Here is a 15,549-nt window from a genome sequence, read left to right as displayed (position 1 = left end):
TAAATTAATATAGTAATTTTTGCATTGTTGTTGGTTACTCGTTTGTGGTTGACACGTTTTGCGGGACCTTCGTCTTTTTGCAGTCTCCTTCTACAGTAACCACCTTCATTTAGTTTTAATAATAATTACAGTCTTAATAATTATTTATTTACTTATTATAACCAGAATTATTATCATCACCATTAACCTTATAGTTACAATAATTGTTTTAGTCGACTTTTCATTTTTAACTATTATGCTAGTACAATATATATATATATATATATATATATATTACAGGTAGTATTACACAGAGGCGAATGGCGCGTGCCACAGTCGTGTTGGTAGCTAACGGTTGATCGACAACAATGCGCCGCGGCTGTAAACGAGATTCATAAAACCCGCTAGAGGTCCACGAAGATGGAAATTGTTTAATCCTAGTATTTACGATGATCCATTACATGATAATAATTATCATTTTCCTCTGCACTTTTTCCACTTCTTTTCGGCGATTCTTCTCTGCTTTCTCTGACACCACCCACCACCCCCTTTCCCCTTCTCGCGCGTCTTGTTCGACCAGCGTCACGATCATTAACCGCCAAATTAAAGTGCACATCCTCTCCCGTTTACATTTTAACTTACTTCGCTCTTCTTTTCATACGTCTTTTTATATATGACCAACCTGAGCCTCGTTACTTTCTCTGCTCATTTTTCCCCATTCTATAGTTAGTCTATTATGGTTGATTACTAATTAATTATGATGATTATATTCATGTAAGACCCTCCTTATAGTTCGGTTCAGTCTCGCTCTGAACCAGTGCCTTCGTACGAGAGATACATTTGATGCGGTCACACGTACCGGTGAAGCGGCAGTTGATTGTTATTATCATTATTATTATTATTATTATCATGGTATTATTATCAGAACTTGTTCTAACATTTCGGTTGTTGTTCTGTTTTGAGCTGACTATGCATTTTCACTTCATCCTTCATTGTTTGCTTATCATTTTTGTCTTCCACCGCCCTCGGTTTCACCTCATACATTTCTATATGGGATAGCAACTTATAGAGTTGAGTCAGATCGTGGCGTTGCAGTTCCTCATCCGCATTTACTCTGAGTTAAACACCAGAGTTCAGCGGCCCCATCTAGACACACACATATATATAAGTGCACGTTTGAAGTTCTCCAATTAGCTCTGGCAAAATCGTATGGTAACTTTCCTTTGGGGTCTCATTTTTGCCAGCACCAATTTTTCTTTTATATACGTTTCACTATCGGTGAGACTTGCCAGAGTCAGTTAAACGTGCCCTAGATATACCGGCAAGTATACGGCAGGCTTGACCGATTGGTGTTCTGATTGCCACTTTCGAGCCGTTGCGTAAACATTTAATAGAGAGGACCCTCAAATACGGAGCACGCCTCAGATGCTAGAAATTTGTATACTTTCGCTTCTAAAGTAATTAATAGGATAGCTTGGCGAATTTCTAAGACTGACAGTCATCCCAGGAACATCGCCCAGTGATCGAAACGACAGAAACTGCTAATGTTAATTCATCGATCCTGAAGAGTGCCGTCTAAGCATGCATGCTATTTTCATTATGTGTGTGCCTCTATCCAGGGTAACCGACACGGTTTAGAAACTATCATCGATATACACCAGTTGCAGGGAATTGGCTTGCCACGCATAATGCATTTTAGGCGTTAGGACTCCTTGCCGGTACCATTAAATCTGGTCATCGATCTAGCACTCTAAAAGGCGTCCCAGTCGTTAATAGCCTTGATTTCATGCAGCTAGTACAAACACAATTTACAAAGCCTCATCTTCTTACTGATGGCAGTATTTATACAAATAGCACAATCAATTGCTCTGTTAGACACATCCACGTCCATCGCATACCGTCTAATAATCACTAGCATAGAGAAAAGGAGAGACACAGCAGTCCGAAGTAAGACGGCGAAGTAAATAGACCTGCCCTGCTCCTTGAAAAAAGAATCCTTTGCAATTTCTATAGACTAGTTAGTGAGGTTGTGCAAAAAATGCGTCAACTGCCCAGCAATCAACACAGTTACTTCGCGATTAGAAGGAGAACACCTTGGTGACGATTTCAGAAGTTTTGTTCATGAACGTTTGAAGCTATACATACAAACACACACACACACACAAAGACCCTACATCTATAGTTGAGAATAGGAACGCAACGCAACGAAACGAAAGATCAAGGCTCGATGAACGACCGAGGGGCTCTTGTGTGCTACTGTTATTATAGTAAATAAATACAATTCTACACGTGTTGGATGTCGCGAGCGGTAAACCATGATGTCAACGTGAGAGGGGCTTATATATCGCCTTCCATCGTTGGTAAATAAAACGATTGACGCAATAGGACTGGACAGGTTAATCTGTCGGTGAAGTTAAGCAAATAGTGTCAAAGTTCCACATATTAATGGCGTTTTTAACTCGACTATGAAGTTGGCCGCAGTGGTCTCCGTCGTTCGTGCAAACCAAACTGTCACACTCCGCCTTTAGATCCGATATGATTAAAGCCTAAAATTGAACTCAGGGGGGACGTCCCTGTCGCACAAATCACTTCTTATGTGCGTGTTTGCCAATACAGCCAATCAGATAGAAAGAGAACTCTCTGCGTAGGTTCGAAACAGGAAGCTACGTGCTAGCAGTGGCCAGCCGTCTGGAGCAACACTTAACTGAGGCTGTACTGAATGCAAAGTCCGGAGCATTTGTTGGCCTTGAAAATGTACAAATTGAATGAGGAGTCATTTAATTGTTTTATGTAAGCGTACGGACAAGCGATTTTCCTTGTATAGTTCCGCAGAGCGAAGTATCTTTTTATCGCTTCTATTGCAGTCATGAATATCCACTCTCCCATTTAGCTTGACCGTATCGTGCAATTTTACAGTATAATTTGCTACATTCAAAATTACTACACAAAAAAGTGAAAAGCCGAAAAGTGTGTTATTGTTTGTTGTCGTTCTCTAAAGACCAGCCATACCCTCATTATCTTTCAACTATGTTTTTTTTGCTGACTTCTTTTCGTTCTTCTCCAATTTTGTAGAACTCTTTTAATAATTACAACATAAGATGGAAAATTCATAGTCTATTTTTTCAGTTTGTTTAATATTTATGGTGACAGTTTAACGTTTTGTAATACTGACAGGCAATACTACGAAACGTACTCGACTCGACCGATGTAGCAGCGGAGAAAAAAACACTTATAACTCCACTAACTAATAATTATACAAAACATGCCGCTGAGGAATTGATTAGTACTAAAGTTTAAGTAAGTTTTGCTTAAGGCCGTGCGGTATAGCTCGTTGGAATACAGTAAGTGTGGCGGAAATAGGTGTCGGTCATTTTTAGAGGAAGCTCTATACACCGGAAGTGTGGAAACTTCAATTTAGTTATTCGTGGCTCAAATGACGAGCAGTTACTTACAAAAAAAGTTGCTTAAATATACGATGCTTGCTAGGTATTTATCGTTGTACCTTCAAGCTGTTTACATTGTTTTTCAAGTCTCATCGAATACAAAATATGATCCGTGAGACACTCAACGAGGTGCCAATATTATGCTAATGTAATATAAACCATGGAATTATAATCTCTAGCGAAAAATACACTGTTTTAAAGTAAGATATAACACAAATACTTCAATTTTCGCAGTATATACAATGCCGATACTACTAAATTGAATTAATATAGGCATGTTATTAGGAAGATCTGCTTGATTGATATTAAACAGTCTCTTGTGCTTGACCAGTTATATTTGTATCGGCGTGCCTTCACTTCGAGACCGACGGCATTGTTTCTTACGTTTGTCCTAGAATTTTCTCTTTAAGATCAAGCTTAATCCTTCATTTAACGCTAACAACATTCAGATGTCAAGTTCATTTTGCAAAAGAACGAACAACCACTTGAGACAGAAACACATTAAACCTTTCATATATTATTACTATTATTTAAAATGGCAGTTCATTAATTAAATTTCCACCTACTGATATACACCGATGGTGAAATTATTTCATGAGTCGAACATGAAATAATTCCCAATAATTGAACGAAAGCATAGGTCGTACCGCTGTGAATAGAACTTTTTTTCTTGTTGACATCTCTATCTCTCCAGAAACGATAGTTGTTTTGATTCGGAGAGACAGGTATTATGTATAAAGTTATGCAGGGGATGTTATTGGCGTTCTGATTGTTGTCACCATCGTCATGCAATGGAGTCATTTTTTTGCGCTAATACTTCCACCGTCAGCTCCGACCGCGGTCCGAAGACACACAGGAGAGTGCGCAGGAGTGACATCGCGCTTTCGGTATAAATCAACCCGCAGCTATTTCACTCGGCAACTCTGTTTAATGAGTAATTTAGCTTTATGTTATGTTACAAACCCTTTCCGTCATTCGTGTTTAGTCATTTTTCAACGATGCTGCGTTACTGGTGTCACTTCGGCAAAACTCTGATATTCTTGGGGACCGTTAATGCTACAGCAGCACAAATCCGCCGAACGAACTAAACCATATAAGTAATTGTCGGACAGATTATCGATGTTACTTATTTAGAGGGTAGAAAGGCGAGAGGGGAAACTATGCAGGAAAATACGTATATATTAACTATTCAATTTATAAAAAGCTATTATATAGGATCGTTATGGCCCAACAGCAGAAAATTATGTCTATAAGAATATATTTCTGCTTTTCTTTCTCTTGCAGGCGTGACAGTCGAGCACACCCCACTTCAAGCGCTGTTGCTGTTCACAGTCATCATCATCATCATCGCCCTTACTTTATCTAACCTTCTTTTTACGCGTCCTTCCTTCCACATCTCCATTTCATTTAATCTATGCCGTATAATTGTTCACTCTTCAGGACCTAGGTTATACAAAGCGAAACAACGCACTCTTCTCAAAGAATCCCGCTCTTGGTCTCACACTTCCTTCTCTCTTAGCTCGCATATGTCTAGATTACCGGCAATTATTTGTCGATAGAAACAATATTTTCAGTCATTTCTCATCCATCAACCCTGCCCAATAGTCTCGGTGTTTCTTCTGTTTTTTTCGCACCCATAACCCCTGTTGATCTCACCATCGATATCATACACTTATCATAAATTAATTTTCTTGTTCTTTATCTACATCTAAAAAATGTACAAGAACTAGCGCAGCTTAAAGCAGCTTACCGAATTGCAGGGAATGTTCAAAAAGTAACGCAACGTGTGCTGCTAGCTCTAACATTGGGACGGCTTAAGAAAGGAAAGGGGATGTTTACAGATACAAATACGTTACTTTTCGTGCGGTCAGTCTTGACAGCCTTAATAAGAGTCGCATTGCCTTCTCGGCACGCAATATTGTTAATAACATAGTTATTACTCTAGTTTTGTTTTTAAAAGTATACGCTCTGATGAATCTTTCTTCACCATCGATATTTTCACCTATATCACTCACTCGTACATTCACTTGTGCTGCGTTCACATTTTTCCTCTTTCTCACTACAGGAAATAACGGGTTTCGTTATCCACAGGAAATAAAAACAACTAAACTGAAGGATCTTTCTCATAGAAAAACGCACGCAGCATACACACAGGAGAACACACGTTTCCGTCAAGTTAAGCGAACTTGAACTTATCTCGGCTCATCACGGCTGTCTGTTGTTGTAAGTGCAGTTAGCTGTCTCTGTTCTCTTCTATAACGCGCGTTTTTCCCTTCGATCTCGTCTCTGCTCGACCGCGTCATAACTCTGGACGGTACAACATTGGCCGGCGGACACGTGAGTCCATTTACATTTGTATATTTCATCAGGCATTCGTATTAAATATAAGCTAGACAAGCAAACATAGATTAACGTACGATGTACTTATCGGAAGAGGAAGGCGTAATAATTGCTAAACGCTTTTATATTCCAGCTTTGCAGCTGTATAGAAAAAAAAAAATGAGACACATGATAGGTGAGTGGGGCGTTACTGAACGTGGCAAACGCGACATGTCCATCATGTCAAGACCTGTCGACTGAAGCATCGACGGGAATTTAGACCGAAAGGAACTAAGCGCCAAGAGGTAAGCAGAATGTAACAGGAACATCTTTTGCAACAGTAGAAATAATAGTAATAAATCCAATTGCTCTTATTAATCTGTGGAAGTAAATAGCGCAGGCAGCCAGTGGCTGTTTTATGTCTAAATAATTAACGAACGAATCAGATTAATAATTATAGGAAAACTACAGAAGCGAGTAAATACAAGATAAACAGGCATATGCAGTAGAATGCAAATTGAAATGATTGTGGTTCCGTTGCACGCAATCGACGATGGCACAACAGGAACTATCGGTACCCATTCAGTGCAGAACTTCACCGAAAACTTAAGTCATGACGCCCAGATGCTGTTGCCCTACGGTCATTTAATCCGCCCGTAAAAACAGTTATTAACTGCAATCCAACATATTGTGCATTAGTGTTTAAATACATATTGCAATTATTTTGGCGAGGACTTATCGTCTCATTACCTTCGTATAAACTAAGATCATATTAACATGCCGTTTTTCACAGCCTTCGGTAAAATGAATCAAAATACAAATGTAAATCAGAGGTACACGTTTCCTATCGCTGCCTACATAGAAAATGAGTTGATCTAGAGTTCTCGTTAAAACACTTCTGCTTTTTGTCTGTCACCATAGAAAATAAAAATCTCAGTAATTTTTGTTGCTCAATATTCAGTTGTTTTTCGGTTCTTATTATTTCGTTCATCATTCTTATTGCTTGTTTGTATTGGTTGGTTATATTATAAGCTGTTACTATATGAGGATTATTTCACTCAACAAGACTTAGGAACGGATGTTTACAAATTGACAGTTTAATAGGACGATTGAAGAAGCGTCCACTTCATCAAAGCTTGATGATTGATACACATTACGAAGCTGGACAACTAATTTCTTGATAGAAAAATGATCAATATTGTTAGTTGACTTTGTGTCTAAAAATGAAGCTATTTTATCTGAAATAAGTGCTTGTTGTCCTTTAGAACATTGTCGTTGTGCACGAAAAAAGATTAACGACAGAACGTTAATTGTCTCGACCCCCTGATGACTGCTGGAATACATACGTCAAAAATTCTGTTGCGTCATGTGCACTGAAGGAATGAAATATGGTATTGAATAAAGTAGTAAAATAATCTAACATGATTCAAATAAGTGTTTCGGCCTAACAGATGAATATTCTGATGAATAGTTGAAACATAGCTCCCCATTCTTAGTCAGAGAAATTTCTATCAAAATGAATACTTGGAACTTTTCGTTGTGCCATAAACTCTAAAGTATATATATATATATATAGATCATTTGTTGTCTCGGGTTTGTTCCTGGAGCGCGTCATGCTGAGCAGAACTGTAAAGAATTATTTGTCATGTTGTTGTCATCAATAACCACTGGACTCGCTGCCATTTATATGTATGTCTCTTTTTTCCGCTGACTATTTACAGCGGGTATCGCACTTTTCTCCTGAACTCGTGCCGCGGCTTCCTGCGTTCTCCTCCTTTTTTCCTTCTCCTTCGCCTTTTTCGTCTCATCTTCCTCTACTATCACTTGAAGTAACCATCCCCCCTCTAGCTTCCCTACTTTATTTTATATCCCTATAACTATTCTCGACAACAATGTGCCGTAACGGTGCGTGCTACGGCAGCTCGACCACATATCAATATCATAGCGCAGTCATCATTCAGTTCTGGGGATCAACAATCAATTGTTGTTGTTATTGTTATTCGCTGGATCACAGCCGCTTTTGGGTTTCATTGCCCAACCGTTTCCCCATCACGTTGAGCTGCCGACCCTGCCACGAACTCAACCTGTTTTTTCTCCCTGCCACTCCCGTCGCTCTACACGCGACGCGTTCTTCATTCGCTCGTTCGTTTAGTTTCTGCTTTCCTTTTTAATTAACACAACAACGTTTCCATGAAACTTCCCGATCAATAGCCGCCAGTAGACTAACAGCTAAAGAAGGCGGGACATTGTCTCTATTTGAACTTCGTGAAAGCAGTTTTCGCCTCCAGCCACAACAAAAGACTCAACCACAACATAGCATTTCCATATAATATGATCGTGATTGCTACACGACGCGCTTCCGTTAGGAGGCGCCCTTTCGCAACGCTTTTGCAACAACACTATTTGCTAACTAATATACAGTTATTACAGTTAATTACAGTAGAGTTCCATGTGCGCATAGATACATTCTTACATTGGTACCCTATCTCTCTGGCTCTTTATGTTTGTTGCGCGTACTCCGGCAGAGACATTCGTCATCTGTTTGATGACCATTGATTCCCTATTTATAATCGACTTGATGGTCCGGTCTATTCGATCCGCAGCAGAACGGTGCCGATCCCTGCGACAATAGTACGTGTAGAGCAATAGCGGTTCACTCGAATCATGTTTGCTGCCCTTTTTATTCAATATTTTCGCCTTGTCCTTTCCTTAAAAAGCTTCGCCTATTCTGCTCGGTTTGATACCATCAAATCATCGCCAATACTCGTTTTCATAGTTTTTTTTTTCCATTCGGGTGAAAGCAGAAAAAAAGCGCTATTGTTTTCCGTTCACTTTCATTCACGCATTCAATATTTTTTTTCATCTCACTTAGTACGCGCGTAGTGATATCTCAGTGACGATCTGTTTGTCACCGCTGCCGTCCCGCGCGCTTCTTAAGAGCATAAAACCGTAAAGATACGTTCACACACCTTCATTGACAATCGATCCGACCTCGGTGACTCGCACGGTTCGATTATCCCTTTAATTATATTCCTAAATATATGACAATTAAAGATTGCAACGAATGAATGAATGAATGAATGAATTGAGTGTGTCAGTGATGATGACCATGGATGTGCCGTCCATTCCAACTTGATCGTTTTCATCACCACCACTAAATATTTTCATAAGTTTAATAAAGTTTGTCAAATAGAGTGTTCATCCCGTTTTATCAATATAGGTGTGATCGATTAGTGATAATGATAATAATATCATTCTTGGAATAATAACTACAATTATTATATTCGTATTTACCCAGAGATCAACATCAACGGCCTAGTTGTATCGAAGTCTATGTACACATAGCATATCTAAACCATCAGAAATCCTATTCTTCTCGAGACGTCGTCCTTCATTATCGATTATTGTTACTATAATATTGAATAGATTTATATTAGACATCTCTTTAGTTTGGTCGTCAGTGTTTCAAGCTGACCTTCCTATAAGCCAATACATAGTTTCGGCAGAAGTAAGTAGGCCATCAAACTTGGGACAGAAGGGGAAGGGATGATAAGTGAACCTAATAAAGCTGGCCTTATCCACCAATTGCAATTTGTGGTGGTAAGTTCCGTAAAGGAGACGTTCGATCAGAATGTTTTTTACAAAGGCTGGTTACGATCAACACCATTAGCATCACCGCCATCATCATCCTTTCATTATAATTAATTCTTTGAATTTGTTTTCCTATTGGTCTATGCTTGTTATCTGGGTCTCACATTCGTACGCAGCTAGCGTCCTCTTCATCTGAGCTCTCGTCTTCATCCGGTGAACCTTCTTCACTTCTGTGCTCTTCACTGCCGCTCGCACTTCCGGTGACGCTTTCGGCCCCATTTCCATTGCCACTTTCCAAAGGCTCACGTATATTTGCGTCGAACGTAAGACGTATCACAGCCGTCTCAGGAAAATCCCTGTTCTTGCACGCTTTGTCGAGCTGATATTTATTGAGTGATAATACCAAGTAACGACCCTCAAGGCTGACGACAGATCCCGTGTGGCCCTCTAACCAAGAACCACCGCCGCCCGTCTGCTCTTCGCCTGCAGGTTCCGAATACGGCCGTTGTTGCTGTCCATTTTCATGCGAGACACATGATTCTTCCAACGGAGCAGACACTGGCCCATCTGAAAACGACATCGACGCGGTTTGTGAGCCCGATGCAGGACCGCCTGATGCTGAATCTGCGGAACCTCCTTGGTCAACGCCGGGGCCTGGCGGTGGCGCTGGGGATCCCATAGTTCCTCTGGAGTCAGCGCCATCATAGTTCTTGATAAAGAACGTATTAAAGCACATGCTGAACATCTTTTCCTGTAAATAGTCAACAAAATATTACGGGATTAAGTCGAAAATATATCTGCTCTAAGACGCAACATTTGCCATAGAAAAGAACTTGTCTTAATATACTAGAGCGGCAACGTATTATTTTTACGAAGTTTTCTGGAATATACAAACTGAATACTGGAAATTGACATTTTGTTGCCGGTTGACTCGGCCGTCGGCTTCTATAAATATTTCTCTCTCACCTTAACGACAGGAAGAATTTTGTTTAGGCAGAACTCGATTTTAACATCACCATAAACCTCAATAGGTTCAGGAATCTCAAAATGCCAGCGCGCACCTCTGTTCCGGGTTTCACCCATAATCACCGACTTTTTTCGATCTGAAAATACGCACAACATTGCTTGCCGTGTTAGCTAATTATTTGTGCTTCGTTGTCATTTTATTTGCGTATATAACAATTGGGCACTGTGCTTCTACTGTTTCGTGTTGAGATTATGCTACGATCTACAGAATGGACGACTCTCAGTTACGCAACCCTGTGCAACACTGAGCAAAACTTTACGCATTTAAAGGTAGAATTCCGTGCGATTTACTTCTATTGGTTAAATTGCAACTCAGACAACGACGTCTATCTAGAAATAAAGCAAGAAGAAGCTAGTGAGGAAACGTATGAAGATCGTCAAGCTTTGATAGAAATCTCACCGGTCATTTACTACACTAGCTACGTTTTTGCTTTCACTACAATAAATTCTTCCGGATTATTTCTCTTCCTCTTAGCTAGATAAGCATTACTATCTTCGTTACTTTCTACAATATGTACTTACAGAAGTAAGTGGCATGAAACCCTATATTAATTATTATTATTATTATTATTATTTTTTTACTAACTCTTGCGCTATTTCTTCTGTGGGAACGAATTTTCTGAATCACTCAACATCAAGAAATTGCTTTGCTAGAACGTGTAACCGGAGACTCCTGCCGGACATGAGTATGTTTTATCTAATACGTTTATGAAGCGGCATGGTAACAATCTGAGCAGTCATAAACCCAATTTTTGCTCCTTTTTCAGTAATATTTCCTCGTGTTTATTCTCCTGGTATTTAATTCCTGACATTAACTGTTTTCAACGCTGAGATTCGAACTAGCATGACTGAATCATCGTTCTATAAAAATACCATAACAACACATTCAAATGAATGTATGATGACCACCTAGACCGCATGAACCATTGGACGTTGACTACTTTTTCCATAGAACTGCGAAACTTTCGAAGACTCTGTTGGGTGCTTTTAGAAGCAAAGAAGCTACAACGATGGTCGTTCGTCAGTTTAAGACCTAAAACACATCGCTGATGCACTGGGTCGATCATATACTGCTGGTAAGCTACTTTGCTCCGTTACTTTCATTCCGCTCAGATTAGAAATTTTCTCGTAGGTTCAAACAGAGATGTGTCGGCTGGCAATGCATAGCGTTTTCGACCTCTGTTTTACTGCATGCTTCTTCTAATATCAAGAAATAGTGGAAGTACCCAAAGCATTTGTTCAATATGCAATAAACATCCTCTAGTTAAGAAATGTAACCCTATTTTTCGCCAAAAGTTGCGCACACACAAGATTTTCGACACATTCGAAACTTGGTGGAGACAGCTCTTCAGGTCAAAGGTGCTATTCTTGAATGAAGCAAGCCACTCTCGAATAGTATTCTCAGCTATGGCTTACTCGTCATACACGCTACAACTCTCCCAAGTCGTTTCAATAATTACCCTACTGAAAGACCAGTGATAAATGCCTAACATGCCCATATTCATATTTTTACTTCGAACGTATGAGCCCCATAGCATGATAGCAATAAGCTTGTAGAGATATTAGGTTGGCTAGTAAATTGCCGCGTTTTCCTCAAAAGATTCCAATTCCCTTAACTTATCACCTGCTCCTTGTGTATCGTTCGAAAAACGCTTTTCATTTTCTATTAGCGTGCTTCAACGATATTGTAGCAGATACAAAAAAAAAGCACAGCTTCGATACTTTCTATGCTATATGTTTCGTCGAAACCAAAACTCTGCCGAAACAGCCCAGAATATAGTCCTTGTGTACGGTAACGGTACTATCTTTTGAAGAACTGCGTAAGAATACTTTGCCACGTTCGACGACGATATCCAAGACTAAGGATGTCCCTTGCTCTTGCCGACCGTCTAAATTCTAGTCAGCCGAAAAGACGAGCTGCAGCCACATAACCATCTTAACCGCTTAAAATATCCTGTGTATACACTGAAACGTGAGTACAGAATTATCACCAATTAAGAGAAGTGGTGTCCATATATCAATATGAGTTAGACATCGGACTGGATGGCTCCAGGAGAGAAACTGCCTCAAGTCACCTGGGTTTACAGAGAAACTTAGATATTGGGTACCTCATGAACTCTCTAAATCCATCTAGGAATTGCAACTTAACGTTTATTCAGCATTCCGCGCGGTACCAAGCGTCGCGCAACTACAATAGCCAATTTTTGGACGAAATTGTCACTGGTGTCTCTATGTCAATATAAACTGAATGGGTGACTCTAGGAAATACGCCGAGGTTCAATATTCTATCAGATCTTTATCCAAAAAAAAGCTACACTTTGCGGAATTGCAAGAGCCTGATATGCTGGGAAGTTCTTCCTACGGCATGTTTATTTGGATCCAGTCAATTAAGCTATTTCAGAGAAGAAACTCGACAGATGAGGTCAGATCATCCTGCTCCATGACAACACGAGGTCACACACGACAAACATCGTCAATGTTGCTTTCTCAGATTTCAAATGGGAGGTTTTCTATTCAGGAAATAGACCACGAAAACCTATGATCCAACCTTACATATATCACTTGACCATCAGCAAAGGAAAGCGATGAACAAAAGCCAACATTGCTTAAGTACAGACATAAACAGTATATACAATTATATGAAACATGTTGACTTTTGCGTGGCTTAACTTAACTTTCTTCACGGAAAATTAAACCACCTCACTGAATCCGTAACCCATGCCTATAGACGCATCGTTGAATGAATATGCTGAGGTGTTAAGCCAAATATCTTCTAAAAACGTTGGCTAATTGCTTGTAGCCGGTGAAATTCGGCAACTAAAAGGACAAACAAGTACAAATTAATATAGAGAAAGTTTTTTCGCTTCTTAAGTTTATTGCACTTAAGTGGATTGTACTCACTTCCACAAGAGACACAGAAGACCATCGACGAGCCTTTCGAGTTTATTTGGAGATTTTCCACGGTGACAGCTCGTAACCTTAAACGAGTGGTCTTGCATTTGAGAGAGCACGCCTTTATTCGAGCGTAGTATTCGACGTAGCGTCGTTGTGAAGGTATCGTCACGCCCTAGAACGTGCGGTCATAACATGACATTTAGTCATCATTAATCTACATACAGATACAACATACACTTGGTTATCGTGCACACTTGAAGAGGTTAGAGTCTCAACAGCTCTGTCGGTCTCTCGCTCTCTATTTCAATGATACAATGATGTATAAATACGATGAGATTTCTTTGGGTAGTTCTAGAAACAGCATCGTTCCAAGATCCTGTATATAGACCATTCTCTATCGATGGACCATGGTTATGATATGCGACAAAAGCATGAGACAAAGTTCCTATATTTTTAGATCATTTTGGTTGGAGTAGATGATCTTATAAATCGGTTATATAACTGCAGTAGAAGAGTACCTTTCCATCAGAAGTTCGCTCTTCTGCATAGTGATTTAACGCCTCTTCGGCAGTTGCAAATCTTCCGCAGTGCAAAAGATAGCAACATATCATCACTCCTGTACGCCCTGAAAAAATATTTGGGAACATGCAAGGATAATTTGTCGATAAGCATTTTATGACAAGACGACAGTATTTTTTTTCCAACTGGGTGAATTTAGTTATGGGTTTCATACTATATAAAAAAATGTATCATGCCGAATATAAAAGGACAATGGAACAACTAATAACTTCATCCGAATTTCTGCAAGAAGTATCCCTATAACGCGCTTACCTTTTCCAGCTTTACAATGGATGGCGACCATATTTTTCTCATGGCTAGAGAGCCACTCATGTACGTCTTGACAGAAAGGCTCAATTTTGTCGATTGGCGGTGGTTCGTGATCCCCAAAAGAGTAAGCATTACACACCTGAAGTCAATCACATACGATCATCAGATCCATCATCCAAATGAACTAATTGAGTCACGCGCTCTTTGCGCGATAACAGAGTTATTCAGTTTAGTCAGTTAACTATTAACTATCATAACCCAGATAATCGAATTGTCCGGGCATCTTTAAAAGATTTAAGCTAAGCTGCTCGCTCGTCACTGACTGCCGATATTGGCACTCAACCATTGTCTTATATTCAAGTTGACGTGTGGTAAGCACTCGTAGCAAACGAAAAACTAAAGATGTCAACTCGAGATACTTAACGTATTTTATATAACCTTTGGCATACCTCATACGTGCCCCATACATCGTCCAGCAATCGATAAAGCACAGACAGGCAATTTGCTTTCCTGACAGGCGGGCGATGCATCGTGTTCCGTACTACATTATATATTATAGATCTCACACCAACCCATACATGTTTTATGTTTTACGTACAATACTTGAGCCGTTAGACCTTCAAACGGCTGACGAAGTTTGTCCACGCCTGGATTTGAACTTAGAGAACCAGGTGTTGTTCCTAACAGGAAAACACGTTACCCAGTGCGCGGTAAGCGGCACAACTTCGACACAACGGCAACTTCAAGCACACCAGGGTTCAGCGGCAAGACGCTTTTATATTATAGAAAGTGCCATCTGGACGTCATTCATATACGCGCCACGTAAGACTGAGTTGTGCTCGACATGTCAACAGTAGCCAATGCCTATTCATATTACTGTCTATACCAAAAAAGAGCGCAGTGTTATAGAAAACGGATTTGATTTTCTACTAATTATGAATATAGGAAATGAGTTTGTTAAGTGAAGTTAGAGTTGCGTAACTATATAAAAAAGGAACATAAAATAGATACGTACGTCTCCGCTGAATTTGTCCGTCGGATAGTGACATCTTTTCCTCTCTTTGCAGAGATTATATATTTTGTAGTGATCCTTGTGAAATTGATCGAGAAATTTGGCTACCTGCTCCATTTGATTGCGGTAGATACCTTCGAAATTATTGGCAGGATATCCCATTGCAACGATATTTGGCTCGATGTACGACAAGTCAAGGTTAAAGCCATCATATATGAATCGTTTTTTGTTGCGCGACACAGCCGCGCGTAGATGGTCCGTCATCCCCTCCACTTTGAACGACTTAGAATACCGCTGACAGCTCCTTTAATTGAACTGCCGGCGCCGTGCCGTTGGCAGAGCACACAGCAGCAGCAGCAGCAGCAGCAGTAGCAGTAGCAGCAGCAGCAGCAGCAGCAGCAGCAGCAGCAGCAGTAGTAGTAGTAGTAGTAGTAGTAGTAGTAGTAGTAGTGGTGG

General features: G+C 40.0%; 1 protein-coding gene and 1 long non-coding RNA gene across 2 annotated transcripts; one reads left to right on the top strand and one right to left on the bottom strand.

The window, feature by feature from the left end:
- The first annotated feature begins 6 nt into the window (after window positions 1-6).
- Window positions 7-6,695, top strand: LOC111261764 (uncharacterized). The gene is made up of 3 exons (XR_002681191.2): window positions 7-5,759; window positions 5,896-6,046; window positions 6,307-6,695. It is a non-coding gene; the product is annotated as an uncharacterized LOC111261764 (long non-coding RNA).
- Window positions 6,696-7,926: 1,231 nt separating this feature from the next.
- On the bottom strand, window positions 7,927-15,458 carry LOC111261763 (phosphatidylinositol 3,4,5-trisphosphate 3-phosphatase and dual-specificity protein phosphatase PTEN; the record flags this gene model as incomplete). Its single annotated transcript, XM_022835504.2, is given in 6 exon segments — window positions 7,927-10,083; window positions 10,299-10,435; window positions 13,260-13,425; window positions 13,772-13,878; window positions 14,085-14,220; window positions 15,097-15,458. Coding segments are annotated over 6 exon segments (1,398 nt in total). The 3' UTR covers window positions 7,927-9,492.
- Window positions 15,459-15,549: the final 91 nt, after the last annotated feature.

Source organism: Varroa jacobsoni, unplaced genomic scaffold (genome assembly GCF_002532875.2).
Source record: "Varroa jacobsoni isolate VJ856 unplaced genomic scaffold, vjacob_1.0 scaffold_593, whole genome shotgun sequence".
NCBI classification, from domain to species: domain Eukaryota; kingdom Metazoa; phylum Arthropoda; class Arachnida; order Mesostigmata; family Varroidae; genus Varroa; species Varroa jacobsoni.
This window is presented reverse-complemented; position numbering and strand designations above follow the sequence as displayed.